Source organism: Lipophrys pholis, assembly GCF_963383615.2.
Source record: "Lipophrys pholis genome assembly, chromosome: 20".
Classification (NCBI taxonomy): domain Eukaryota; kingdom Metazoa; phylum Chordata; class Actinopteri; order Blenniiformes; family Blenniidae; genus Lipophrys; species Lipophrys pholis.
The window spans coordinates 13,655,350-13,682,723 of record NC_137648.1 but is presented as its reverse complement, the minus strand read 5'-3'; the positions used below and the strand labels follow the sequence as shown (position 1 = coordinate 13,682,723).

The 27,374-nt window shown below is 42.7% G+C and overlaps 2 protein-coding genes across 2 annotated transcripts; one reads left to right on the top strand and one right to left on the bottom strand.

Moving 5' to 3' along the window:
- Positions 1-12,850: 12,850 nt before the first annotated feature.
- Positions 12,851-21,645, top strand: LOC308125362 (uncharacterized protein). The gene is made up of 17 exons (XM_080489045.1): positions 12,851-13,003; positions 14,006-14,112; positions 14,246-14,385; positions 14,584-14,744; positions 14,865-15,023; positions 15,110-15,560; positions 16,314-16,400; positions 16,996-17,086; positions 17,570-17,793; positions 17,882-18,124; positions 18,212-18,310; positions 18,490-18,683; positions 18,783-18,957; positions 19,092-19,248; positions 19,354-19,507; positions 20,100-20,211; positions 20,298-21,645. Exons 1-17 carry the CDS (start codon positions 12,983-12,985, stop codon positions 20,471-20,473), a joined length of 2,751 nt encoding a protein of 916 aa, XP_080345171.1. The 5' UTR covers positions 12,851-12,982; the 3' UTR covers positions 20,474-21,645.
- Positions 21,646-21,651: 6 nt separating this feature from the next.
- On the bottom strand, positions 21,652-26,605 carry abcf2b (ATP-binding cassette, sub-family F (GCN20), member 2b). The gene is made up of 15 exons (XM_080489046.1): positions 26,512-26,605; positions 25,598-25,754; positions 25,248-25,460; positions 24,922-25,104; positions 24,570-24,741; positions 24,127-24,222; positions 23,937-24,039; positions 23,683-23,778; positions 23,409-23,528; positions 23,171-23,260; positions 22,975-23,085; positions 22,833-22,895; positions 22,601-22,729; positions 22,322-22,525; positions 21,652-22,230 (listed from the first exon to the last, which is right to left on the bottom strand). The coding sequence occupies exons 2-15, from the start codon at positions 25,740-25,742 to the stop codon at positions 22,111-22,113; spliced, it is 1,845 nt and encodes a 614-aa protein (XP_080345172.1). The 5' UTR covers positions 25,743-25,754; positions 26,512-26,605; the 3' UTR covers positions 21,652-22,110.
- Between the last annotated feature and the right edge of the window lie 769 nt (positions 26,606-27,374).

Here is a 27,374-nt window from a genome sequence, read left to right as displayed (position 1 = left end):
TGACTACTTAGACTCCGGTTTTACCTCAAAGCAGCTGAAGTACGACAAACAGTAGAAATAAAGTAAAGTTCAAACAAAAGCCACATCAAAAGCAACTGTTCTCATCACCTGATTTAAGAGTGCGCTATACAAAGAATGAATCAAACACATGGTAAAATGAATGGAAAAAAAAAAAATCAACAGGCAGTAAAAAAAATGTGACAAAAAAAGTGAACTTCAATACTCAACAGCAGGTCAAAGAGCAGAAAAAAAGATCCATGTACTGTACCTTTGTGTGCTTACTGCAGAGAAGCCACCGCAGACATTGTAGTGCAATTCTGAACTCTGCCGTGGAGAGAGACCCGGAGCTGGTCAGAGTGCAGGCAGAGAGCAAACAGAGGGAGAAAAGAGAGATAGGGAGACAAAAGGAGCCAGGGTTAGAGATGTGGAGCGTCTCGTTCTGGTCACTCGTCGAGGCCGAGCGCTCTCTCAGGCCAACACGCACCAACTGATAACGGCAGCCTTCCTCCGCGGGATTATGTTTCCTCCTCCTGCCTGCTGACAAGTGGCCATGTGACTCCAGGGCCCATTCAACACTGAGTCAGAGGCTGCTGCTGCTGCTCTCACACACACACGCACACACACACACACACACACACACGCACGCACGCACGCACGCACGCACACACACACGTCTGTGTGGGTCTGACACACATGCACACACACAAACCTGAACCTCACCCTGAAACTGGAATTTCAACCCTGCAGATCGATATCTGTTTTTATCAAACAACCACAGGGGGATGTACATGAAATTGTTTTGGAGATTCTTGGAGCTTTGACCTTTCCTGCTTGATTTTTAAACTTCGTAGTGATACTCTTGGAAGGTGTTCATTTGCTCTACAGCCACGACAGGGAAGGTCCGAGGGATTACGTCTTTAAGGATCGTGCACATTTTAATATTTGTGATTCACATAAAATACAGTGTGAGAAACCATTTCTAATTGCACAACATAAAACTATGTGGTGGCTTCCTTTGACGTTAACATGAAAAATTTTCCAGATAAGAAGCAATGAAAATACAGATGACACGGTTCTTGGGGGGAAAAAAAAAAGCTGACATTTCCAAATAGTGATGAATTGCTATCACAAGATCACATAGAATATGGTTCTGGAAAAAGGTTGGACTATTTCTCATGAAGAATCACTGGATCTATTCTTGAAAATATCTGACAGTCTATGGGAGTGACATGAAGTCATGTGGCTATACAAAGCCAAGAGGTGAGCAGCTGGCAAAAAAAAAAAAAGGGTCTTCAACAACTGAAGTCAAGGGCAACATGAAAGGAAACACAACAACAGCCCGTAGAAGCCCAGGATAATATATCCAGGTGAAACACGCAGGGAAGCGAATTCTGTCTAATATTGGAGACTGCTAGACAGGCAGTGAGCGCACCACGTTATTCTTGCTCTTTATGAGGTAAGAAATTAAATATTACAATGTGAAACATTTAGCGGCACCATGAGTAACCTGCTTGGACCCTGCGGTTAACCGATTGTTTTTCTGTAACCGCTCCAGATGGATATTGATTTACCAAGTCGTGTCTCCAGTGTGACTGTGACGTGATTTCTCTTGAGACCCAATAATACACTGTAAATATCCTTTTGGGTCATCTTGTTGTGACTTCAGAACTACCACCTGCTGACCCCCAAAAGTCAAAACGTTACTGCCCTGTCACCGACCATATTAACCAGCAAATATCTCGTCACAATCAGTGTATCCCCTCTTTGTAATTTAAAACCTCTCCATTAAGACCCTTCCGTCATTCATCCATCATTAATTCCACTTTATCCGGGTCGTGGGGGGCTTGACTCGATCCCGGCCGAGTATGGAAATAAATGTAGTCAACCGTCACAGGAGTAACCCTACCTTTCTCCTGTAAATACCACATTCTTACCATATATTTACCCCCTTGTTAGCTGAGCATTGACCTTAACTGCCCAGTCATCACCCGTTACTTCCCACAGAAGTGAACCTGTTGTAAACCTGTGATTACAGTTTAGTAGCCCAAATGGTCCCCAGTTGTTTTACCACCATAGCCCCTTGTGACTCCGTCATTGCCCTAAAACTACCCTGTCTTATCTCCTTGTTAGCCTAGAACTTTTTCAGTCATCCTTGTTTTAAGACCCAGAGGTCAACATGAAGGTATTTCATCATAACCACCCCAGTGTTATAGTCATGACCCAGAAGTTACCCCGTTTTGACCCCTAACTAGCCCCAAGTGACCAAAAGGCAACCCAGTTGCTCGACCACCATCGTTACCTCCTCATGACCCAGATATCACACAGCCAATGAGCTAAAGTCATAAAAGCCGCCGGATTAATTGTGTTTTGCAGCTAACAAAGAACAATCCTGTGATCTAAACAAGTTGCTTACCCCTTCGCCAAATAATCAAGCACAGCATTCCACACCAGCTTATACGATCCTAGGGGCTAAAGAAATACCCAACCCCAGGAGGACTGTGTGTGTGTGTGTGTGTGTTTGTGTAAGAGTGAGATATTAATGTTTGTCTCCAGGGAGGTTGGTTCCCTGCAGTCACATGCATGTCTTGCGTGTAAAAAAAAAAATAAAAAACCCAACAACACACATTTAAAGTCACAAGCAGCTAAAATTGAAGTCCACTTCAAAGCGTAGGGCTTTCTGCAAGCCCCCCGTAGTGTGCCGATAATAGCATAATCCACTGCGGTCGGGTACAGTATATTTAAAAAATAAAAATAAGCGTGACTTCATAGATGCAAAAACAATTAGCAACCTTTCCTAAACCATGACCAAAAGGTGTTATTCTTATTTCACAGTCTAACCTGAGAATAGAATAGAAACACTGTTTGCTTTTTTTTTTTTTCCTACTTTGTGCCTTTTAAGTTGACATGCTTCACCCAGAATGAAGGTTTTTATTTGGAATGTTTGCGTCTGCACCTCAATCTTTGGCACACATATTTTCCTATTTTCGAGAAGAAACTGTCACAAAACTAACATTTCACAAGATGTTAGAGCCACACCTGCTTCCGGTTTATCTCGCATTAAATCGGAACAGATCACACATTTTGGTCATTCTTCTTCCAGCGTTTCGCAATCATTCCATCAATTCCAAGACTGCTCGGCCATTATCAAAGGCATGAAGACAACGCACTGAATTAGTGCAGCGAAAAACTTCTGTTCACTTACAAGGGGGATGTCACAGCTGCCCCATGATAAGTCACAACTGTGCAGGGCCGCACAGGCGAGGCCGTCCAAACTGACCGACACTCACCAGAACCGCGCTCGGTGCTCCCGCTTGATCAGATCCCTGTGGGGTCTCGCAATGCAAAGACCGAGGTCGATGTAGCTGTACACCTCCAACAGCTGCCCCGTCTCCGGATCTCTATGGAGATTTGGCGTTATGTTGATAGCCGGAGTCGCTTTTCCCACTGAGCGTTTTAGCCTGAAATAGCTCAGCCGTTCTGAAGTCACCCAGCCACGTCCTAAACCGCTCAACATGCAGACGTCGCCACCTTCCAACTCTTCACAGGCCACTGGCCACGCTAACTTCACTCAGGATTTGGTCGGGTCGGGCACTTTTGGCGCAACGCCGCTTTTTATGTGGACACAGTGGCTGGAAGAGGTCCAGCCTCGCAGCTAACAGCTGCGCCCTGCCAGGCCGTGTCCATCTTTATCTCGCTCTTTGTCCCGTCAGAGACTCCATGGAGCAGGAGGCTAAAGCAGCACCTGTCTTCGGGGTGAAAAGGGATTTCAGAGGCACCCACCGGTGACATAACGCCCGCTCGCTTTCTCCTCCTCCAGAAGAGAAAAGGCAATCGCCACTCAAACATTTCCGTACTTTCAAGAGCTTTAAGGAGAATGTGGACGTTCTGTAACATTCTGAAATGGAGACGTGTGTGCGAGAGCAAAATAACACCAACAAAGCGACACGAATAAGATGACACAACATTAAAAAAAAAACGAGCAGCACATTCAAGCTGACTTCTTCCACATTTCGTCACAGTTTTTGTTTCACATTGGGCCCTTGGTTTAAATGTCAGCAGAGAATAATGAAACAATGTACAGTCAGTTGTCCTTGGCTGAGCGCTGTAACTTAATCAGAGCTGTTTTTGCTGGAGGTAAAACTGATGAGTCGCAATGTGTCAACAAGAACAGGACAAACTGTAAAAAGAAAAAAAAAAAAAAGACAGTCACTGTGTTTACAAATACACGAATAGTCTTGATCAGAATCAAAAAATACTTCATGTCACTTTATAAAGAAATATGCATAATGAAAGCCTGATTTTTAATCAGAGAAGAATCCCACAAGCCGCTTTGAGAAAAATGGTGATGCCAAAGCACATGTGGTCAATTCAGAAGAGAACAAATACGACCAGCAGGAGTCAAATATTTTAAATTAAAATCTATTTTCATACCTGAGTATTGGTATGACACATTGTTTGCCGTTCCTTCTAATATCTTGATGTTTTCACATGTGGAATAACATTTCATCACCGTCTGTTACCTTCTGTGTCGGTGTGCCAGAGACGGATTATCATGATAGTTTGGATTCTGTGGAGCTCTTTGGATTTTATTTTCTCCTGCATGAAAAGCACTGCATAGAAAAAGAACCAGAACTTTCACCAAATCAGATAAAGACTCCTCTGCTTTTTGTTTTCAAACGATGTACACACAGAGAGCAATGTAACACACACAAGCTACAAAGCTATAAGTGTCAAAAATGTGTTTTTATGAACTCAACAATCTAGATTTTGCTGCTTTAAATCTGGAAATGAGTTACTTTTTTTATACGGTTTGTATTACTTCAACCTAGCCAATGAATACAACAGCATTGTTTCCAAGTCTTTACAATCTAGTTGTTATTTTTATTAACGGATTTGCATTTACACCAATATACTTCTTACAGTCTAGAGGGGTTTTTTTTCTCGAAATGATCAAAATTCTAAAGTTGATGTGTACTAAAAGCCTTGAACCAGCACTGAGACTACACTAATTCCATGGTGATGCAAAAACACCGTGACACTGAAGGCATCACTTAGACGGAAAAAGAGTACACGACAGTGCAACATTATGAAACGGGAAGAGTGAGTCATTACATTTCCACTGCACAATCACAACGTTTCATGAGCATTAGAGGCCGGTCCTTGTCCAGGCCCAGCAGTGTGAGGGTGTGGCTGCCTCTTGTTAAAACTGCATCCAACACTGCTCAGGTTGCACCAGCTGCACAAAAGGTGAAGCCATGTTCTCACAGAAAAGAAGAAAAGGGTCATTTCGAAGCTCTGACCACTTATAATAACCGTAGTTCCTTTCCTACAGACTCAGACGGGGGGGGGGGGGGGGGGATATCCGCTGGCTCCCAGAACCAAAACAAAAGGCTGAAAATCTCATACTACCGTCAAGTACAAATCAGCCATTTATTCATTTCCTGGGAAACATTGTGATGTGATTACATTTGTAGAGTAGACGATGGCGCAGCCTGGAAAACAGCTAGGATAGTTCAAATAAAGTGAGCAGAGAGGATGCCACACCGGGTCTCATGGAGTTCCGTGTATAACTGGATTATCCAAAAGGTCTACAAACGGGGGACAGTGTGCAATAATGGAAGCACAAACCATGTACATTCCATGGTGCACGGCCAAAGCCTTTAATAGGAATTACATTTAACTTAGTAGCATAGAGAATACGAACAACATGGTTACAGATAGTAAACAAGGCTAAACTAATAATGTCAAGGTTAAGATGGGGTTTTTTTTTTGTTTTTTTTGGTTTTTTTTAGAGCTGTATGTGTTTATAGACAAAATAGCAACTGTGTTTATCTGCACAAGGGAAGGTAAAATAAACACAAAGAGCTTCCCCCCCAAAAAATGCTTATTATCTGCCTCTTTTCCTTCCTTCTCTTCTGCATGACAAAGCAATTTACAACAGGAATGTGGAGAGTCTCTGTTCGACTGTTTGGGCTTTTTTCCCCCTTTTTTTTTCCTTTTCCTTTTTTGCCTGCAAAGCAAAACCAACTGCCCTCGTCACAAATCAGTTCACAATAAGTATGTTTGACATATTTTCACCGAGGCGAAGGAAAACAAATAACAGCCGAGACCGTGATTACACAGATAAGATGGAGCTATCTGATGTGTTCAAGCACCAGGCTGAATTATACGACAAAAGAAAACCGCACTGCTCTGGAACGATCAAAAGAAGTCACGAGCACAAACGTGCAATATTTCTTGATAGGACCGTGATTACGCAAGGTATAAAATAGTGAAGCGGTTTGTTTCACTTGGATTGAATCAGATCAAGATAACAGAAATAATTGCACTCAGAGTCTCAGGTTTGCATCAAAGGGGAACCATCTCCTCAGATAACCTTGGAGAGGATACTGGCGAGTCAGCAGAAGAGACACATCCTTCCTCTGGCCCGCCTCAAGGCCAAACCCTGACATCCATCAGTCACGTAAACTACAGCGGTTCTCAATTTTTGGCCTGGAGACCTGCAAGAATCACGGAGGGGGCTTTCAAATGAGTCCAGGGCTCAAATAATCGCTATTTATTTCAAAGAGGCAGCCAGTGATTATATCAATCTGAAGCACATTATAGATACGACAGACGGGAGAATCTTTTCACTCACGCTTCCAAGATTTCACTACGAGGCCCTGCTAACAGGAGAGCAATCCGTTTCGGTTTGTCGTCCTCTAAATTACACTCACAGTCTATTTTATAGCAGGTCATTTGATTTGATCATTGCAGGAAATTTACCATTGCGACCAATATAATTACCAACGCCCCCAGTGCAGTAATTAGCTGTAGTTAAGGCAGCAATGATGAAATCATGTGACGAAAAAAGCTCAACTCCGCATGATCACGGCTTTTTGCCCCGGTCTAGTGTATTCACTGCATTACACTTAAGAAAACTTAAATTGCAACGCACAGGGTACATCTTGACAAATGACACCTATTTGTGTTTGCTGACTGCGAAAAAAAAAACAGCGATTGACAACAGCTGCTTTAGGTTTTTATAGGATATTACATTTGTCATTTAAAAAAGAAAGTAAAACCTGTGATATACTGTATTCTCTCATGCCAATACAACTATAGTAATGTTGCCTACGGATCACCTACATTTGGGCACGAATAAAACGCTGATCCATTCTGTTATTACCTACAGTTTTATCGCAACCGCTCATTTAGGAGAAAGCCTCAAAACGTATAAATTTAAGATTTGAAGCTGCCCTTTGTTATGCAAGAATAACATGAGGATTCATAATGTGGTGGAGAGAAACATAACTGACTTAAAAAAAATAAATGCACTACCACCTTGTGAGGTTTGATCCAATTTATGGCACCTCCAATGAAACATCCTTCCATTGCTCACTGTCCATCAAAAAAATAAAATAAATAAATAAATCAAAAATGAAGGTTGTCATTCTCTTTTTAACAATGTGCCAATGTCACAGATAAAAATGTATTCTGGCAAATTGCCATCACGGGCCGATACTAGCTTTAAAATGAAATACATCGAGTGTCCGTATCGCTTTTTCTAATTTAGGATCATGGGGCGCTGGAGGTGATAACAGCTGACTGTGGACGAAGGGAATGTACACCAGACAGGTCGCCAGTCCATCACAGACAGACAGTCTCTCTCACACACACACATACTCACATTCACACCTACTGTCTATCCAGAGCCACCAATCAAGCTCAAAACTAACGAAAAATCTACAAACACAGGGAGAACATGCAAATTCCACAGTTAAGGCACTAATCCTAGATTTGAACAACGAATAGGTATAAAACTAAAATACTATCTGCTCCCTGAAACAGGGTTTTTTTCCCCCACTCAGGGACTTTTCCAATTTGAATAATAAAACTAGAATGAAAGGTCCTCCTCCAGCTGATGACGGGTTTGTTAGTTTCTTCAAATTGCCCATAACAAGAAAACATTTCACTCACCAGTTCACCAGAAATGAATGGTTTTGGATTTCAGAGAGAACCCCCCCCCCACACACACACACACACACACAGAAAACCTCCATAGAAATTGCCCTGGACCTGAACCAGGGACTTTTGCAATGTGAGGCGAGAGAGCTAACCACTACACCACCATACAGCATCTTAAAATTAAAAAAAAATTGAAAATGAAAAAAATGTAATGCTGATTTGCCCAGTGCAGTGGAGCTTCAAACATAAATATATGAGGTAAAAACAAATCATCCATCTAAGAAGGAACACGAGTTTAAAATTTATTAGGAAGTAGGCGTAACAAGCGTGGGTGTCACTCTCCACGTGCTGGCCGAGAGAAAGTGCTGGTCGTGTTCTTCTTGAACTAATGAACTTACACACAGAGCTGTGCAACTATGTCACCCAATGACCCGAGGAACAAAAGCCTCAATGCTGCTCTTGTATCGTGGCCAGCGACGAATGAATGATGAATGGATGTGTAAATGTGACCGCACCCCCTCCTGCTCTGTCCACGCTGTCTGGGTAGAAAGAGTCTTCAGGAGGAAACCACCAGATGAGAGGAAAGAAAAAAAAGAAAAAAAAAAGAAGAGACGTGGATCAGCAGGGGCTCGGTGGCTGCTGTCAGGAGGAGAACCTGCTCACTAACTTCCACAACATCGCTCCGAAATTAAATACAACTGTTCACACAGTGAAGGTGTTCAAGTCGTTAAGAGAAAAATAAAGAGACAATTTCCACAGGTTTTCTCTTGTTTTAAAAATCACCTTGTTAAGGAGCGGAGGAACAAAGCGTTGTCATCCAGCGGCAGCAGCGGCGGTCACTTGCATGCGTGTGCGGCAGTAGTGTGTGTGTGTGTGGACTCCGCCGCCGCCGTGCCTCCTCCGAGGGGAGAGTCAGCAGTCAGGAGTCGCCGGTCACCTTCAAAACGACGCCGCCTCAAAGCGACAGACGCTTTCATACACACAAACCCGTGTGAGGCTTGAAGTCACACACAGATTAGGGCTTATTTACTCACCGGTGCCTGGTACTCGACTCAAAACTCTCTGCGAATGACTCGCAGCCGCCGGCATCAAGCACGCGATATTAAAATGATTGCAACATCCGGTGAAAAAGTTCAGAATAAAACCATGTCACTCCATATCAGCAGATTTAGCACAGTAAATCCTTACTTGAGACTATTTAGAAAAGGTTTTCGATTATTATAATATACTATAACATTCGATAAATCCAGGAAAGACAATCAACTTATTCACAAACGTTTTATAGGCCTATGTTCTGAAGTGAAATGTGATGTTTCCTCAGATAGTTCCGGCAGCTTGTTGATGCTGTCTGCATACAGAAGTTTCTGCGCATGCGTAAAAGATTAACCATATTTCTAAGGCCTGATGGTGTCGTACCGTTATGATGCACATGACCTCTCTCATTAATGGAAAAACATATACATCACCGAACAACTTTTTTCTTTTTTTAATTTTCACCTACCGTCATATCACTTGCACTTAAAAAAAACTTAAAATATGAAAACAAAAATATCAAATGCCAATTATTTGCTGTTCTATTTCATAGGCTGTTAAACACATTGCCCATGGGCCAAATTTGACCCACCAGACAATCCAATCTAACCCAGGGGATGGTACTGTAAGATGTAGAACTAACAAGAAAGGCATTGACTAGAATTTGCCAGTAAAAGTTACTACAATTTCTAACCATTATGAGGGGTATTACAGTGTTTCAGTAAGAGTAGTGGACATAAAACAAGGCCAGATCCTAATGCCATGGATTTCCCTGTATTTTGCACTAGGAGACATATTTCTAAATGGAATGGTTGCTAAATATACATGTTTCTCTTTGAAATATTCAACCTGTTCAGTTTTTTTTTTAAAGTGATATCAAGTCAAATGTGTATTTGGTAAATCAGGAAATATATTTCTAAATTAATGACAAACTCGTGTACTTAAATGTTGATGAGTTCTAAGTTATTTCAACCATGCTGAATTCAAATGTAAAGAATCAAACTTTATTGGAAAGACAGGTAATTCTGTCCTTATGACTGGGAAATTCTTTATGAATTTGTTTCCGCGTTTTACCAGAATTACACAGATAACCTGACATTTCAATCAAAAAGTTTATGAAATCTTTGTTTTTTGTTATCAATGTTTGTTCCAGAAAACTTTGATATGAGTGCCAGCATGTAAAATTTTACAACATTCATTCCCCACACCAAACAAAATTGTTTATATGTTATTGTTCCCATCAGCTATTGATCTTTAGCTCATCCTGCAGCTCAAATTTTCTTACCTGACCATCACCTGCACCTACACCTGCACTTGTTTTCCTCAATAAGTCAGTTAGTATAAATACTGGGTCCCTTCTGCCTGTTACCGCTCTCCCAGTGTCCCCTTCTAGGTATTATCATATGGTTTCCAAGGTTTCAGTCTGAATTTGCCTCACTATATTACCTCATGCAGTCTGGTTTCAGTGTTTGTTTCACACTGAGCAATAAAACTGTGTCCTTTTACATAAGTCCATTTGAATTTTAACTTTCATGGGATTTCATATGATTTTTAATCTTCTACTCAGTTACTTTTGCAATATTTCTGCTGTACTGTTGCCTATGCTTTGGTCAGACCCCTAGTGAAAAATAGATCTTTGATCCCAGTGAGAAAAAAAGCTTGAAAGAAAAAAAAAAAAACTGCAATAAAACGTTATTATGGCCCACACTCCACAACCATTTGTGCAAGTTTAGATGTATCCAGCAAACCATGTGAGTCCAGTGCAACCCATGGTGCAATAAAGCAACTATGTGCACAAGACCATTGAATAAAGAAAAAGAAAAAAGTAATCATCCTATATTTTCTTATCATATTCTTGATTGTGCATTTAAACAGCACAATGAAATCGAAACAATGCTTGTAAAATATACACTTTATCATTTATATAATTGTCAAAGATGTAACATTTCAAATTGAAGAATTTACATGGTTTATATAGCTATTCTGATATGTTCCCTCGTTTATGCTTCTGTTTGTGACCACTATTGGTCAGCGGCATGTTTATGAAGACGTTATCTCACTTAATAGCATTTTTATCTTTTATTTGGTCACCTGCCTTTCCTGCAATATTTATTTAATGGGATGTCTGCCAACGCAACTCTGTTACTTAGAGTGTGACACCTCCTTCAACAGCTCCTATACTTTTTGAAAACTTTTTTCTTTGTTTTGGTGCGTCGCAATGGTCAAAAATTTATAACTAAGAGAACAGTTGTATTCTTGTTGTTTCTCCCTCTCGCGGGTTGGATAAATAATCTACCTGCTAAATGTATATTTCCTGAGCTGGCTTTGCTTATAAACATAATATTTATAGCATATAATTATCACCAAGCGCTCTGTAAATGTCACGTTAACATAAAGTGTATGAGTGACCTACTGGTGGCGACTCGCTACTACAATGAGACCTGTTAACCCGAGTTAAAATGATACGCAACAAATGTTTTATCTTTTGTATTAAAATGATTATTGTTCTCGGCCGGATTTTGGGATAGTGATTATATCAAACATTAAGGAGGGGAATCCAAACTATGTCATTAGATGAAGCTACAGTCCTCCAGTAAAGAGGTAACTATGAAAATGTATCTTAATCTGTCATCTTCATCAGTTTAGGTAAGTGGTCTTCACACAAACTACATTGCTAGCAATATTTTCAAAACCATCAGTTTCAAGCTAAATTAATTTCTAAATACATATATTATTTATAGCAAATAATGTTTTGTCATGTGGTAATCGCTCTTCAACATAAATAAGGCACTGCTGACCTCCACCGGTGACCTTATGCCACTGCAAGGAGACCTGTTATTCAAAATGCTACATTTTATAATACTAATAAGAGAATAATCTAAAGCAGGGGTGTCAAACATAAGGGTCGTGAACCAAACCGGCCCTACAAAGGAACCCTAAAAGTTAATTTGTTGAATGAAATACAGCCAGCTTTTTAAAAAGTGATTTGAAGGAAACAAAACTGTAGTTTAACTTTTGAAATGTTTTCAACTTGGATGGATGGATTTATGGATGGACGTATGTATGTATGTATGTATGTATGTATGTATGTATGTATGTATGTATGTATGTATGTATGTATGTATGTATGTATGTATGTATGTATGGATCATCATGAAGCTCTACAGAAAGCCCGATAACAAGCCAAACCTTACAATCAGGTGTGTTGAAGCAGGGGCACATGGACTAAAAACATGCAGGACTGCGGCCCTTCAGGACCTCTGGGTCACGTTCACATTCTAGAAATCATACAAAAGCATCACCTAAATATCTCAACGTTTACATTTGTTTGCGGAACTGAGTTAACATCGCAAGCATGTTAGCCGTTAGCTCATACTCATAATATATGGAGACGGCTCTTTGACTTTTGTCGCCTTTTGGAGCTGACGTCGCAGCACGACGCCATCTTGGATGGGGCACCCTGCGCCTCAAGTCCCTTTATTTCTACTGCGTAAGGTGTAGTAGTCCAACTATAATCATCATCACTCGTCAAATTTTCACACACAAAAACTACGTGCTTTCATGCTGAAATACCATCCCAAAGTGTAATCGATTGGTCCTTGGATGATGACAAATCACCCCTGAAAATTTCGTGCAGTTCGGGTTAATAGTTTTTGCGAAAAGCTGGTCACATACAGTCGCTGGTGCAGCTGCTGGTGAGCCTGCAGTCTGTGTTTGACCACGCTTATCGATAAGGCCGCTAAGGATTGGGGTTTGCGGCTGTCAGTCACCGAGCAGCAGCCCGGATTTTGCACTCTGCACGAAATCTGGCTCTCCGCACCGCTGATAGGCCGCCGTGTTGTTGATGCGAGCAGTCTGCAGGGGGAGGAGAGGTCAGTCAGCCAGTCACTGGAGCTAGCGTTAGCAGGCTGCTGACTACACACAAGCAGGAACTCAACAAAGTTGCTGAATTCCTTTCGGGTTTCGCTTCGTTTTCCCCTCACGGCGACTGTAAAGTAGTAGCATGAGCTCTGCCGCCTCTCCGGTAAGCTCCACTCCTCCATTCAGGGTCTTTACCTGGAGCCTCGACGGCTCCGCGTTAGCTGTCATGCTAACGCTGTTTGTTGACAATCCTCACTGTGATAACATTAGCATTAGCAGCATTAGCTCCCGGCTGCTCTTTATCTGCTGGAGAGTCTTCATTCGGTGCGTTTACAGTGAAAGGAGCCAAGTGACTCCTGCAACTTTAACATATTTTTTAGGGAGTTGAGCTATAAGTGGAAGTAAATAAACAAATGCGTCGAGATGCAGATGAGAAATTAATTCAGGCTAAAATCTCATAACGACACAATCTCAATTTTAACTGGCAGTTTATATAAAATCCAGAATAGTAAGTCAAAATACAGCAGCAAATGTCCTTATTTATTCCCTTGGGAATTGTTCTTCACATCAGTAAGCGTTATACCAAAAAATAATAACATCAGCTGAACTAACCAATAATGTGGTAATAGTTCAATGTGTAACGGGGTTATATTGGGTAATCGCAAATGTGTCGTAAAAATCAAGATCATTATGTGTTTTATTTATATATATATATATATATATATATATATATATATAAAGTGAAATCCCACAAGTTTGTTTTTTGGACATTTACAATATTCTTCCAATGTATTTGCATTGTTTGAATTTCACTGCCTCTTAATGGTTTTGCATGTGATTGTGTACATGTGATAACTTTATCCGGAATGGTGCATCGAATAGACAAATATTGGTTACTGTCTTTGATTTCTAAAAACTTTCACTCCATTTTTGGGTTGTTTTTTTTTCGTAGCAACACAAATAGAAAATGAATCACAGCTATATTATCTTTAAAAGCATATTAAGCTGTAATAGATTGCAGCAGAGAGCAAGAAATTATTAGACAGTCAAACTTTGTGTCACTAGGACTTGTCTGCTTGTGTTATCAGTGATAGGGGAAAGCCTGGCCAGGCTTTGTTTGCATGTCTTTCGAGCTGCACTGTGACCTCTGGGTGTTGTTCTCCAGACTATCGGGGAGTTATTCCTCATCCTCAGTGAGATGGGTTTCACAGAGGAGCAGATTCAAGCAGCTATGCAGGCTGGGCATTTTTCTGTGCCAGAGGCAGCCGAGTGGTGAGTTGCTTTTCTCTTCTGTCCAATTTATTATCCTTCAGTTTATTTCAAGTCTAATGGTATTTTCCATCATATCAGTGCATACAATTGTTTTTACCAGTTTCAGTAAATTGCTCATGTTCTACTGTGACAGGCTCTTACAGGGTCAGTATCCTCGGCACAAGCTGGTCAAGCAGCCGTCACAGCCAGCTGAGACGGCGTTTTCCGCTTTCAACCCTCCCAAAGAGACAGCAAACACTTCAGAGGCTCATACGTCTCCTGCTGACAGCAGAGGTAAGTCAGCAGGTTATTTGTATTAACCATCTCAAGAAGAGCTGTTTTCTTACTTTCCTCAATCGCGTGAAATACTTTATGTAGAGTTTGTCACATACAGACATTTCGTCTGTCACTGTAAAATACAACATATTTGACAACATCCTGCACAACAGATGCAAAATGGTCTGATTATTTGATTTCTTTCGTTTCCAACAGCAAGTCCTTCCTTGGTGCTGAAACCATCTCAGTCGTGCACCTTGTCCCCGGATCCTGCACCAGTTGAGTCCCGGATCAAACAAGACAAGAGCGATTTTGAAGAGAACGAAAGACAGCGTGTTGCTAAGGAAGCTCGAGCAGAGAGAAGACAAAAGAAACAGGTCAGCAGCACCTGAAAGACTGCCGGTTATGATTCCAGGGAGAGTAATCTTTTTTAAGTTGAGTGTCTGATTTGAAACGTTGGAAAGTAACATTTCGTCTTGTGTGTTTTGCACTGCTAGGAGCGAGAGTTGGTGTTGAAAAGAATCGCTGAGGATCGGAGGAGCTTGCAGCAGAAGAACCAGACTAGTGCTGCTTCTGAGACGTCCCCTCCGAGTGGTGAAGTCCAGAAGCTTGGAGGAAAGGTTCAGACAAATCTGGACAACAACTGCATCCTTATGGTTAGCCATTGAAAAAAACCAACCTGATAATATCAGCTCACACCATCACAGATGTCCAAATGCGTCACATTTGTGTTGTTTTCTAGATTCGACTGCCGTCCGGTGAGTCCATGCGCGAGCGCTTCTCAGCCGATGCCCCTCTGCGGAGCGTTGTGGAGCACATCACTGGGCGTCACCCCTCCCTGCCCTCGTTCGCTCTCCTTCAGGGTTTCCCACGGAAACGCTTCGGCGAGGCCGAGCTGGCTTGCTCGCTGCGCTCTCTCGGCCTCACTCCTAATGCCGCGCTGTGTATTCAGACCACTCCCCCAGAGACGCCTCAGGATCCCCCGAGTCCTGCGGAAACGCCGTCGGAAGGTCAGATTGAGCCATCTCCGTGTGCTGTGCCTCCTCAACCTGAAATCCCCATCCAGGAGGGTGTAGAAGACCTGGGCCATATGATACCACCTCCGCTCCCTAACCAACTGTGGGAGGAGGCGGTGAATTATGCAGGGATACCTGGAGCTGCTCCGGCTTTGTCTGGGCCGTCTCACTTCTGGGGTGAGTGTTTTCTTTAGTTTGTAAAGACGTAAAACCCTTTAAAATACTAGAAATGTACAAATCAACTGTCTTACATAGTGATGAAATGAAAGTACCTGCTCGTTTGGGATGGTTTTGTTTTATAAATTTTCAAACAGGCTCCCCCACTGCAAGCATTTTGCTCCCTGTGTTTGGACACAAACATGAGGACGCCACAGTTGTGCAGAGCCACATAGATGCCAGCGCCAACCTGTAGTCTGTCATTAGTTTGTTCAATCTTCAAAATAAAGTTTCATTAGCTGGTCAAAGAGTAGTACACATCAACCCATCCAGACGGTTTCACCCAACTCAGGGTTGTGGGGTGCCTTAAACAGTCTCAGCTGACTGTGGGTGAATGCAGGATACAAACTCCACACAAAAGGGCCTTTGAGTCTTAAGTGGAATTAATTTTTTCACCAAAGTATCAAGGACCAAGTAGAACGCACTAAAACACAACTGCAACTGTCCTAATCGGATCTGCTCTCATTAGCATACTCTTTGTCTATATTGTAACTTCATCCAATTTGAATCATAGAACTTGGACAAATCATGTATTCAAGTTTTTTTTTTGTTTTTTTTTAAAAGCTCATAGCAAATGTCACTCAGCTGTTCTTGAACTGGGTATATTTTACTGCACCGTGCTCCACCTTCCGCTTTCCAATCTATCATTCTGAAGTGTTAATTTTTGAATGAATTAAGAAAACAAGTCTCTAAATGACACGATGTGTTGAACAGGACGAGGCCAGAGGATGGTACCCGGGGAGGATGCTGGTGTCGAGGTGGATGAGGAACGAGAAGAGCAACCAGCCGATGTGCTCAACGGTACCTCAGCCGCTCTTTTTTTCCTCCCTCTTTCCTGATTCCACGCGTCTCCGATGCTCATCCATGGAAAACTTTTTTTTTTTCACACACTCTGTCAGAAACTATGAGAAATATCTCACTGTGAGCTCATGGGAACAGTTTTCAGTCCACTTCTCATCATATGTTACATAAGTTCGTCGCGTACCAGAGCTTGTGACTGCCTGCCCTCGTAGTGGCTGTCACATTTAAGGTAGATTAGGATTAGGAAAGATGTAGGTGAATGGCCTTTTTCTGTCGGGTTTCCAGTAAACGGGGTCACGGATACTGCTCTCAGGAAGTGCTTACAGATGGTGAGCCAATCAGATTCAACATTTGAGAACATGCGGTTGAGATATAGTATTCCGAATGTATGTCAGCCCAGAGAAAAGAGCTGATTCACAGACCCAACTGGTTCAAGAAGTAAACAGACATTGAGAAGCTAAGATGTTGATTCGAGGTGTGTGCTGAGAAGTGAAAACTCTGGATTGGATTTTTTTTTCAAGGGGAAAAAAAAATAGTTTTTGTAAATGTTAGTGAATACCATGGATTATAGATGTCTCCTGTGTTTTTTCCACAGGAATGCCCCAGCTGCCTTTCTTTCCGGAGAACAGGATTCGTGGAGGATTTGAGCCCAGACACCACTGGCCGGAGCAAGGCAATAGACTCAGGTAGGCGTCTGTGTCAGAACTCACTATGTGAGAAGTTATCTCTATAGTTTTGCAACTATATATCTTTATACAATCACTGTCTTGATTTTCCACCCTTTTTCCAGGAGTAGGGATAGAAGTTTTTTGTTGAATATGTTGAAAAGATAAAAACTTTTTTAGGTCACTTTTTCAATTGTTCGAATAAAAATGGAAAACAAAGTCATGTTAGATGGATGAAGACTTTAGTTTGGTGCATGTCAAAGAGCTGTGTGTCAGTGACTCAAAGTGTGTGTGTGTGTGTGTGTGTGTGTGTGTGTGTGTGTGTGTGTGTGTGTGTGTGTGTGTGTGTGTGTGTGTGTGTGTGTGTGTGTGTGTGTGTGTGTGTGTGTGTGTGTGTGTGTGTGTGTGTGTGTGTGTGTGTGTGTGTGTGTGTGTGTGTGTGTGTGTGTGTGTGTGTGTGTGTGTGTGTGTGTGTGTGTGTGTGTGTGTGTGTGTGTGTTGTAGAGAAGTCCAAGAGGTGGCTGCAGCAGACCCCGGGGATGCTGGAGGTCCAGTGGCGCCCGTCGCCGCCGGCCTGGCTGCAGTCGAGCGTCTACAAAGGGCCGCGCAGCAAGATGAGCCCAGTTCCTCCCAGGGACAACCATCACCACCTAAAAGACCCTTCAGGACACCTAATGTGCCGTCTCTATGTGCCTTGGCCACTCGAGCAGCTGTCCACCTCATGACCGGTGAGAAATGTCCCGATAGTCTTTCCCCTTAAAACGTGTTCTGTCGTCTCACTGTGGGGATTCTCGTGTTGCCTCTGAACTCTCTCAGCTCCCAGCATGCAGTACAGCAGCAGTCTTGCGGGCCTGACGGCCGAGCTGGCGGAGCTTCTCCTCAACCACATGTCTCGTGAGCGGCTGCTGCGTCCACGCACCCTGGAGCTTTTCTTTGGTTGCCCAATGCAGAAGTTTGTCCTAAACAACTACCCATACTCTACTAATGAGCTCCTGCGGCAGTTACGGGCCTTCACAGCACTGAAACACCTGAGTCTGGTGAACTCACCGCTCATCACAGGTATTTCATCTGCAACTTTGTAATTGTCGATTTGATTGTCTTACGCTTTTTGGCAATGGTGAAAATCTTTTTCTTTGTTTTGTCCAGACTCTGGTTTATCCATCCTGTCCAGCTTGGTCAAACTTCAGTACCTCAACCTGGCATCCTGTTGCAAACTGACCGACTCCTGTTTACAGCATGTCACAGGTGGGCCTTTTTTTACAGGCTTTTCAACTCGGGTCAGTCTGCTGTTAGAGCGGGATAAGATTGCATAACAAGACCTAACATGTGGTTTATGTTACGTGCACAAATGCCAGATCTGTAAATAAGCTGCATTTTGTTCATCTAAGTACTCCCCCCCCCCCCCCCCCCCCTCTTTATTTAAGGATTGAAAAGCCTGTGCTTCCTCTCACTGGATCAGACCAAAGTGACAGATACTGGGATGGTGCTGTATCTCCAGTCAGCTCCGTCCTGCCTCTCGCAGCTCAGTCTGAACCAGACGGCCGTGACCGAAGCCACGCTGACGGTTCTTCCGACTTGTGTGCCACAGCTGCGGCTTCTCAGTATCAAGCAGACAAAGGTACCCTAGCTCCACTAAAAAACATCCTTCACATGTTTCTTTTAAATGATCTCAATAAATGATCTTGGATCAACCTTTTTCGCTGTGGTGTTTTATCAGGTTAAAGATGTGACAGCCTTGGCAGAGATGTCCAATCTTCAAACTCTTAACTTGGATGGGACAGGCGTGACAGAGGGCTCCCTGGAGTACATTGCTACCCTCCCTGCCCTGTCGTCTCTCAGCCTGGGAGGAATCCCTGTTCTCGACGGCAATCATACCCTCCAGATTATCTCAGGTATGTAAATCTAAAGGACAAAAGAACTGTTAGAGCTGAGCTATAACAATCAGAAGACATGGTAAAAAAATTTTAATAAATAAATAAATACACATGTGTTTTGAATCATTGAGGTTTTTCTTTCTATTCTTCAGGACTGAAGTTGACTCACCTCACCCTCCCTGGACGCCACTGTGTCACCGACAGAGGGCTTTCCTTCCTCTCCAGCCTCTCTCTCCTCTTGGAGCTGGACCTGACAGACTACACCCAGGTTACAGACCAGGGAGTCAGCCAGCTCTCCACCCTGGCCAGGTCTGCCACCCCCCCCCCCCCACACACACTTCACGAGGCCGCTAAATCTGTTGTTTCAGCCTGATTCCCACTAACGACGGGGGGTATTGTGTGCTCTTGCTGTAGGTTGAAAAAGCTGTCGCTCAGTAACACTCAGGTGACAGATGCAGGACTTCCCTCTCTCCGGGGCCTGCAGGAGCTACAGGAGCTGTGTTTGGATCGGACGGCGGTCACCAGCCGGGGAGTGTCTGAACTCATCATCTGTCTGCCGCACCTTCAGGTGGGCTTACTAAAGAGCTTTTTGCTTTTGTTTTTTTTTGGTTGGTTGCACAGCGCAGTCTTAATTTAGGTAATAAAAATCACTTGTTACAGGGATTTCAAGTCTTTGCAGCTTTTCTGCAGATATCAGGAGCAGAAACGAGTTGCATCAAATGTATAATTTCAGCTGCAGTTAGTGGTGGATGAATTCTTTACTGCACATTCAGAGCCAGTTGTACTAATTTTGTCAGTTGGCATGCTACCTTGAGTCCTGGATATACATAAATGACGAAAACAGTTAATATGTTTATAACAAGGTTTTCAAAAAGGCTGTTTGCGTTAACCACAAGACATTCAAATCAACATACAAGTCGATTAATTATGACCAACAACTCAATATAGTCTGAGTTGTATTTAAGCAGAGCACATGTAAAGATTTTTAGCATACAGACTCATAGTATTGTTATTGTTACATACTGAGTTTTTCTTTGAAACGCATCGCCACACCCAGTATAAGTTCACAATCATGTCACTGAGAGTCAGACTTCCTTTTTCCACTGCATTTTATGCTGTATTGAAGAAGTTTTGTGTGGATTCTATTTGGCTGTTTGCAGGTGTTGGGGTTGGCCAGCACTCAGGTGGGAGACACGGTTGTGACAAGAGGTCTGATGCGCTGCAATCAGCTTGTTAAACTTAACCTCAGCCGCACCCGGATCACAGATCGCAGTGAGTTCAAACACAAACACACAAGAGTCTACAGTAGTGCTTGCTTGGATGAAGGACCCTGGTGTATTGTAATTCTTCCCCCTCAGATCTGAAGTTCCTGAAACACATGCGCCTGACTCAGGTGAACCTGGACGGCACCGGCGTGAGTCTGATGGGCATCGTGAACCTCCTCTCGTTCACAAACATCGGCAGTATTCGGGCCAGCAACACCCGCACCATCCCCCGCGAGGAAGTCTCCGACGAGGAGTGGGAGGCTGAGTGAGCTCAGATCTGACTGCTACAACCCCCCCCCCCTTTCAGCCGCCGACATCATGTGGCGAGGCGTACCTGAAACACTCCTATTTGCACTGTTTCAACAGCAGCTAGTGCCACTAATCTGTCAATCATGCACGCGAGGTTGAAACCTTAAACGGGAGCATTGTGTCTGACAGCTACTCCATGAACGTTTACACGTAAACACACACACATATATAAATATATATAGTATTAATCAGAACTGAATTCAATAGACTGCAGCCCCTCTACCTGATGGACTTTAAAGCTTTACATACACTTCTGGACCCTGCTGGCAGACAAGTACTTTAAGTTAGGAAAGTATAACACAGCATGTATTTTCTATAGACAAATCTGGCAAGTGCAGCCTGGTATTTTTTTTTCCTAGAGGGATGCAAGTTGGAAAAATGTCTTCCAGCCATTTCGTCATTTACTGTCAGATCGTGATGTCATGCCATGTTTGAGTTTATTAGATAATCTGGGATACATTTGAATTTTCTGTCTTGATATTGCACTTCAAGATTCAAAACGCTCTAAAACATTACCAGGCATATTTCCCCACATTTTAGGTTTAACTTGAATCTTGAACTTTATTTGTGCCCAATCACTCCATAAAGTCATTTTCATTCCTTGATTGTCTGTGGGGGCCTGCTTTGTGCTAACTCACGCAGTGACCTCTGTTGTAAAGCCACTGAATGTGACACTAGAGCCTGACTTACACGCAAATGTCCAAAGTGTTCCCCCTCTTAGATTAACATTGGATGTTCCAATCTTTCAGATGACCACTTGCTGAATTAGTTCATAGCATATCGACTCACTACTACATGGGATGTTAATTTATCAAGTCTGAGTTTACTTTTAACTGCATCCTGGTGATGCAGTGCTCATGAAGTCATCATCTTATTGTTCTGATCAGAAAAGCCAGAATGTGGAGAGCCCAGCTATTTTTTTCTGCTATAAATGTGAGCGTTGTGTACAGTGCAGTGGCTCTAATGTAATGTAGGATCTATGCAGCCATAGGGCTCATAAGGCAGAACCCAAAGCAAAGTTTTCCTTATTGTTTACAGAGATGTAAAATAGTTTATTTTCCCTAAAGCTTTTGATTTTTTGGATACAAGCATTGTATTCATGGTGATTAACAATAAACCTCTCTCAAATCCTAATGTGCCGTTTTTATGTTGAGTTTATTCAGACAAACCTTTATTGCATTACATTGTTAAATAAGGCAGAACTGCTCTTTAACACGGAAAACAAAAAGTCAACTTTTAAATATCATAAAATATGACCCTAAAAGCTGCTGCATACATGACGGGGCAAAACAGAACATTTGGAAAAATAAAACTCAAATGAAGACAGCACAATGGAATGCATTCCAAAACGCACCGAGATGTTTCAGGCGAATCAGCCAATCAGAGTGCAGCCTGAGGTGAGGGGAGACAAGCGGGATGGGAGGGGTGCAGCACTGCCAAATTGAGATTGAAAATACAGTACAACATGTACAAGAGACGTGTCCAGTAAGATGCATAAGTTTCAGTTCTAGTTAGAACGTTTCCTGGTCTTCCCTTTGGGAGCCTACAGGTCTGATCCATGATGCAAGATAAAGGAGTGGCTCATTGGTGTGCAGCTTTAGATGTCATGCGCCTGCTGCTTTTCAATCTTAGACTTCAAATGCTCCTTGTACGCCAAGATGTCGCGGTTCCACTTGGTGATGGTTTGATTCTCACACACCCAGATCTCCTGAGCCACCTGCGAAAAACAAAAAATTATGTTAAATGGTAAATTAAGTCCTGATTTGCAGTAAGCTCTTAAAGAAACCCATTAAATGTTGGTTACAAACCTGCTGAATTAGCCTGAAGTCGTGGCTCACGAGCATCATCCCTCCATCAAACTCTTTGACGGCGTCTGCCAGAGCGTCGATCGTCTCGATGTCGAGGTGATTCGTCGGCTCGTCCAGGAACAGCATGTGAGGGTTCTGCCAGGCCAGCCAAGCGAAACAAACTCGGCACTTCTGACCGTCGGACAAGTTCCTGATCGGACTGACCTGGAACAAGAATCAGGTTAGAAACAAAGTAGAGGGAAGAAAGAAAATATTTCTGGAAAACAATCCACTGCTTACTTGTTGTTTTCCTGTCAGGCCATAGCGACCAATGATCTTCCTCATCTCCTCCTTTTCTTTGATATCAGGAAAACACTTCATCATGTATTCCAAAGGAGACAAGTCAAGCTCCAGCTGCTCAGTCAGATGCTGCAACAGATAGATAAAGACTTTATTGAAACGTCACGCTTTTTAAAATTGTCTGATATGCCTTCACATGAGGCATTAAAAAACAAACAGCTCCGAGTCTTACCTGGTGATATCTGCCGATCTTAACATGAGAATGTTTGCGGATCATGCCATCGGTGGGCAGAAGCTACAGAAAGAATAAGCAGATTTAGTAAACGATGAAGCCGTATGAAAGCAGTCGTTGGCTCTCAGGTGAATAAACTGACCTCGCCCATAAGCAGCTTCAGCAGCGTGGATTTTCCAGCTCCGTTGGGACCCACCAGGGCGACTCTGGTATCCAGGTCGATACCAAACTCCAGGTTTGTGTATATGTGTGGCTGCACGAAACAAATAGTGACACTGAGAAACTTTTTTTTTTTGTAATTTAAAAGGAGACAAGGTGTACTTATTGATTTTACTCACTGTGTTGTCGCTGTACTTGAAGCTCACATTCTGAACCATGATAACAGGAGGAGGAATCTTCCCACAGGGAGGAAAACAAAATGACAGAGTCTGTGGGAAGCAAGAAGGTGTTGGAACAAGGATGTTACATATTGCAGCAGACCACAATTCCTTTAAATGGGCTCTTTGTGTGAAAATACTGTAAGCAATACCAAAGCAACTATTTCAGTTACATATTTGACCCATCACGTTACAGTACCTTGTCATTCACAACTTTTTCAGTCAAGCCAGACGCCACCATCTTCTGCAGTGTCTTCTCTTTGCTTTGGGCCTGTCGTGCCAGCTTCGCAGAGCCGTGGCCAAACCTGGCAATGTAATTCTACAGGAAAGAGATGCATGAAGCATTAGAGTAAGCGCTGATGAGTGCATTACTTGTAAAGAAATGGGTGGCAACATAAAAATGAAAATTCTTTAAATCTTCCCCACTGAACTAAGTGAAGTTCAGTGAAAATCTATCATATTGTGTCTCTTACCTTCATGTGTGCTATCTGGTCCTGTTCCCAGTTGAAGCGCTTCATCTGGTTTTCTTCCAGCTCCTCCCTGGTTTTCACATACTGGTCATAGTTACCCTGAGAACAGAAATAGAAATGCACGGTCATCCAATGGAGTGGCACACATAATTAGTAACAGCCAACCTCTGCTTTCCTTATTTAGCTTTATGTAATAACATACAGCTGAGTCCATTCATGATACTTGGAGGCTTTCCAAGGTATTCTCGTCTACTCACCGTGTAGTATTTTAGCTTTCTCTGGTGCAGGTGGATGATGTTGGTGCACACGCCGTTCAGAAAGTCTTGAGAGTGCGAGATGAGCACAAGGATTCGCTTGAACCTAATGAGAAATGGTGGATTAAGCAATGTATATTTCAGGGATGTTTGATAGAAAAGTGGGTTTTAAACATGGAAACGACCAACTTACGACTTCAGCTCTTCCTCCAACCACACACAGGCATCCAGATCCAAATGGTTAGTGGGCTCGTCCAGCAACAGCATAAAGGGCTTAATGAACAAAGCTCTGCAAAGAAAATTCATTTGGAATAAACTGTTATGAAACTTTGGCCCACATTAGTGTTACATTCCAAGGCATCCATATATTGATTATTCCTCTCAGAGCTATTTACAAGAATCTTAAGAGGTTGTCATGAACTATCAGAATTGTGTAAGTTAGCACATTCAGATGAGTTCAACAGTGGGACAGGTTGCCACACAATGCTGAAAACACAGAATATGTGGAAACTAAAGTACGACGTGTATACAAGGCTGCTTTAATTTTTCCACTGTCATCAAAAGCGACACCAATGTTCACATGAAAGCAATTACAATGCTGTTATAAAGAAAAATGTTCATCGGATGGAATAATACCTGGCCAGAGCAACGCGCATCCTCCAACCTCCACTGAAGTCCTTCAGTTTCTTCTGCTGCATGGCAGCAGTGAAACCCAGACCGTGGAGGATCCGTGATGCTCGCACTTCGGCTTTGTCAGCGTCCAGCTCCTCCAGACGCTCGTAGAGCTCCATCAGCTTCTCGCATTCAGCTATCCGGGAAGAAATTAAGAGCATTTATTATTTGCCAGGAAACAAAAACAGCTACAGTCAAGGTTACGTTTCAGGCAGTTACTTTGGTTCAGTTTCAAACATCACTGTCAAGAACTAAAGATTTTGTCTTATCTTGTACCATTCCTAAAGATCCACCATTTGTTTATGATATGACTTACAGTCTTCATGGGCAAGTCTCTCTGCCTCCTTCTCCAGCATTATCCTCTGCTCGTCCACCTCCATAACACACTGCAGAGCAGACTTCTCACTGGGGGCCATCTCCCGGGTCAAGTGGTAAATATCGATGTGCTCCGGAATGGGAATCTCACGATGCCCAATGGCTGACAACAGCATGGATTTTCCTGCCAAATAAAAACACGGAAGAAAGTAAATATCACATAAAGTATGTGAGATGGCAAAAACACAAATTGACTAACAATACAAGTACACATCTGCCTCTTCAGATTAAAGCGAAGAATATATTCAATATATTCAGACAATTTACCTGTCCCGTTAAGCCCAATGAGGCCATAGCGTCTGCCTGAGTTGAGCTCCAGGCTGGTGTCTGCAAGCAATTCTTGACCGTGAAAGGTCAGAGACAGACTGCTAATGTGGACATCAGTGCTGTTGGGATGAGAGGCAAGAACGCCAGTCACTGCCCGTGCCTCCGTCTTTCGCAGTTCAAATTCATCCAGCTCTTTCGTCAGACTGACAATACCTTACAGAGAGAAAAAGAAAAGTGTGAATCATTTCTCCACTCACATGAAACCAATTATCCACTGTCAGAGCAATAACCTGAACAGCTTCAAAGGATTTCACTTAAGAATGATCGGTAAAGACAGATGTTCCTCTCACCATTACTCTCTGCTCCATTAGTTTGGGTTTCTGGTTGGTCACCTTCACCTTCAAGTTCAAGTTCATCAGTTTTCTTGGTACGTTGGCGAGCTTTGGCAGCCTCCTTCTTTTTGGCTGCCTTCTTCTTTGCCAAATCAGAGGGCATGGTTGATTACAGCTGTTTAAAAAGAGAAACAGTTGGTCACACCAAAGTCAATAAAACCAGATCATTTGGTCTTTGTGGGGATGGGCAGAAGAATACTCCACGAACATGTTAGTATGATTAAGAGTACAGTGAGTAACTGCTTACATAACGTGTCAAGAGAAGCCGCATGAGACTTGCCGGGTTACCATTGTTAACAATGTGCCGGCACTTGAACTCACGATGTTTTATCATTAAACCCATTTATAAGAAAACATTGGTGTTAACCGTACACCCTTAAAGTGGTGGATGATCAGGCCTTAAATCCAGTAGTCATATTGGTGGAGTTAACCATCAGGACCGCGTTTTGGTACCTTGTGTCCCATCTGCCGGCACGTTGGGCTCTTTACCGGATAATGCCGTTAGCTTAAATGCTAGCTGCTAATTGAGACGCCTCCATCATCAACGGTGGACTTTGTCACCCCACTGGGAAAAACTTTAACGACAGCTCTCATAGTGTAGTTTAGAAACAGATGCTCTAAATGTCACAGTTGGGAAAGAAATTGGAAAAAAAAATCGTAGAGGAGCCGCCTCGCCCGCTAGCCTTCAAAGCTAAGCGAACAACTACCAGGCCTACGAAGCTAACGCTAACGTGACGCAAGGCCCGAAATGCTACGACAGAGTGTGACGGCGGATAACAGCAGCTCTCCGCGCCGGTAACGGATCTAATACAACTCTGTGTGGTGTATTGATTCAAATAGTGGCTGCCTGATAACGTTGGTGTCGGTCTTACCTGAATTACGAATAGTTAGTCTCCGGAGCACACCAACGTCTCGTGTCCACTTTTTGCCGGGTGGATGTAACCAGCTCGCAAAACCGCCAGACGGGCCATATATGGTCGAAAGGGGCGGGTAGAAGAATAGGCACCTCCCTCTCCTCCTCCTCCTCTCGTGGGACTGCAGTGAAATACTGATTTGAACCTGAACTGGCAACAAACTCAGTCAGAAAAAAATTAAAATAAAGAGCCATACAAGGCTGGGTAAAGTCAGTGATTTTTTTTTTTACTTTACATGGAAATAATCTTTGGGGGGCTTTCAATGTGGAGTTTGCATGTTCTCCCATTGGATATTAATTTATTATCTCGGTCCTCCCACATCCTAAAATCCCTTTAGGGTTAATTAACTGCACAAAATAAATTGAGAAGTTTACAATGGTTTTATTGAGTAATGATAAAAAATTGTGGTCTGAGTAGTCAATTATTTTCATGAATTGCACAAGGCAGAAAGCTTCCAAGCCACTGGACATCAACCTTAAGAGTATTACACATCTTAACAGAAGAAAGGAAAATGCCAAGGTGCATCTTTTGGGTGGTGAATCTTCCTTTCTTCCAAAGAGAGGAACATAGGGTTTGCTTCAATGTTGGTATGCAGGATTGAAAGAGTAAGAAATATCTGTCTAGTATTGTAGTAGGATGCATGTCTGGGACATGAGGATGAGGGGAGACTTGTTCTCTCCGCATCTGGGTAGGTCAGCTTGACTTGAAGCTCTATGCACTATATTTCTGATATCTCATATTTCAAACGTGTCATCATCCATCAAAAAAATTATTAGATGTAAAACAACAAAACACACTAGTTTGTGCCTCAAATCTCTACC

Coding starts and splice junctions, on each gene's coding strand:
- LOC308125362 (XM_080489045.1), top strand. CDS start 12,983: ATGAGCTCTGCCGCCTCTCCG. Junction 18,125..18,211: donor GAACTCACCGCTCATCACAG/GTATTTCATCTG, acceptor TGTTTTGTCCAG/ACTCTGGTTTATCCATCCTG. Junction 18,958..19,091: donor TACCCTCCAGATTATCTCAG/GTATGTAAATCT, acceptor TCTATTCTTCAG/GACTGAAGTTGACTCACCTC.
- abcf2b (XM_080489046.1), bottom strand. CDS start 25,742: ATGCCCTCTGATTTGGCAAAGAAGAAGGCAGCCAAAAAGAAGGAGGCT. Junction 23,779..23,936: donor GAAAGCTAAAATACTACACG/GTGAGTAGACGA, acceptor TTCTGTTCTCAG/GGTAACTATGACCAGTATGT. Junction 23,086..23,170: donor TCAAGTACAGCGACAACACA/GTGAGTAAAATC, acceptor TGTTTCGTGCAG/CCACACATATACACAAACCT.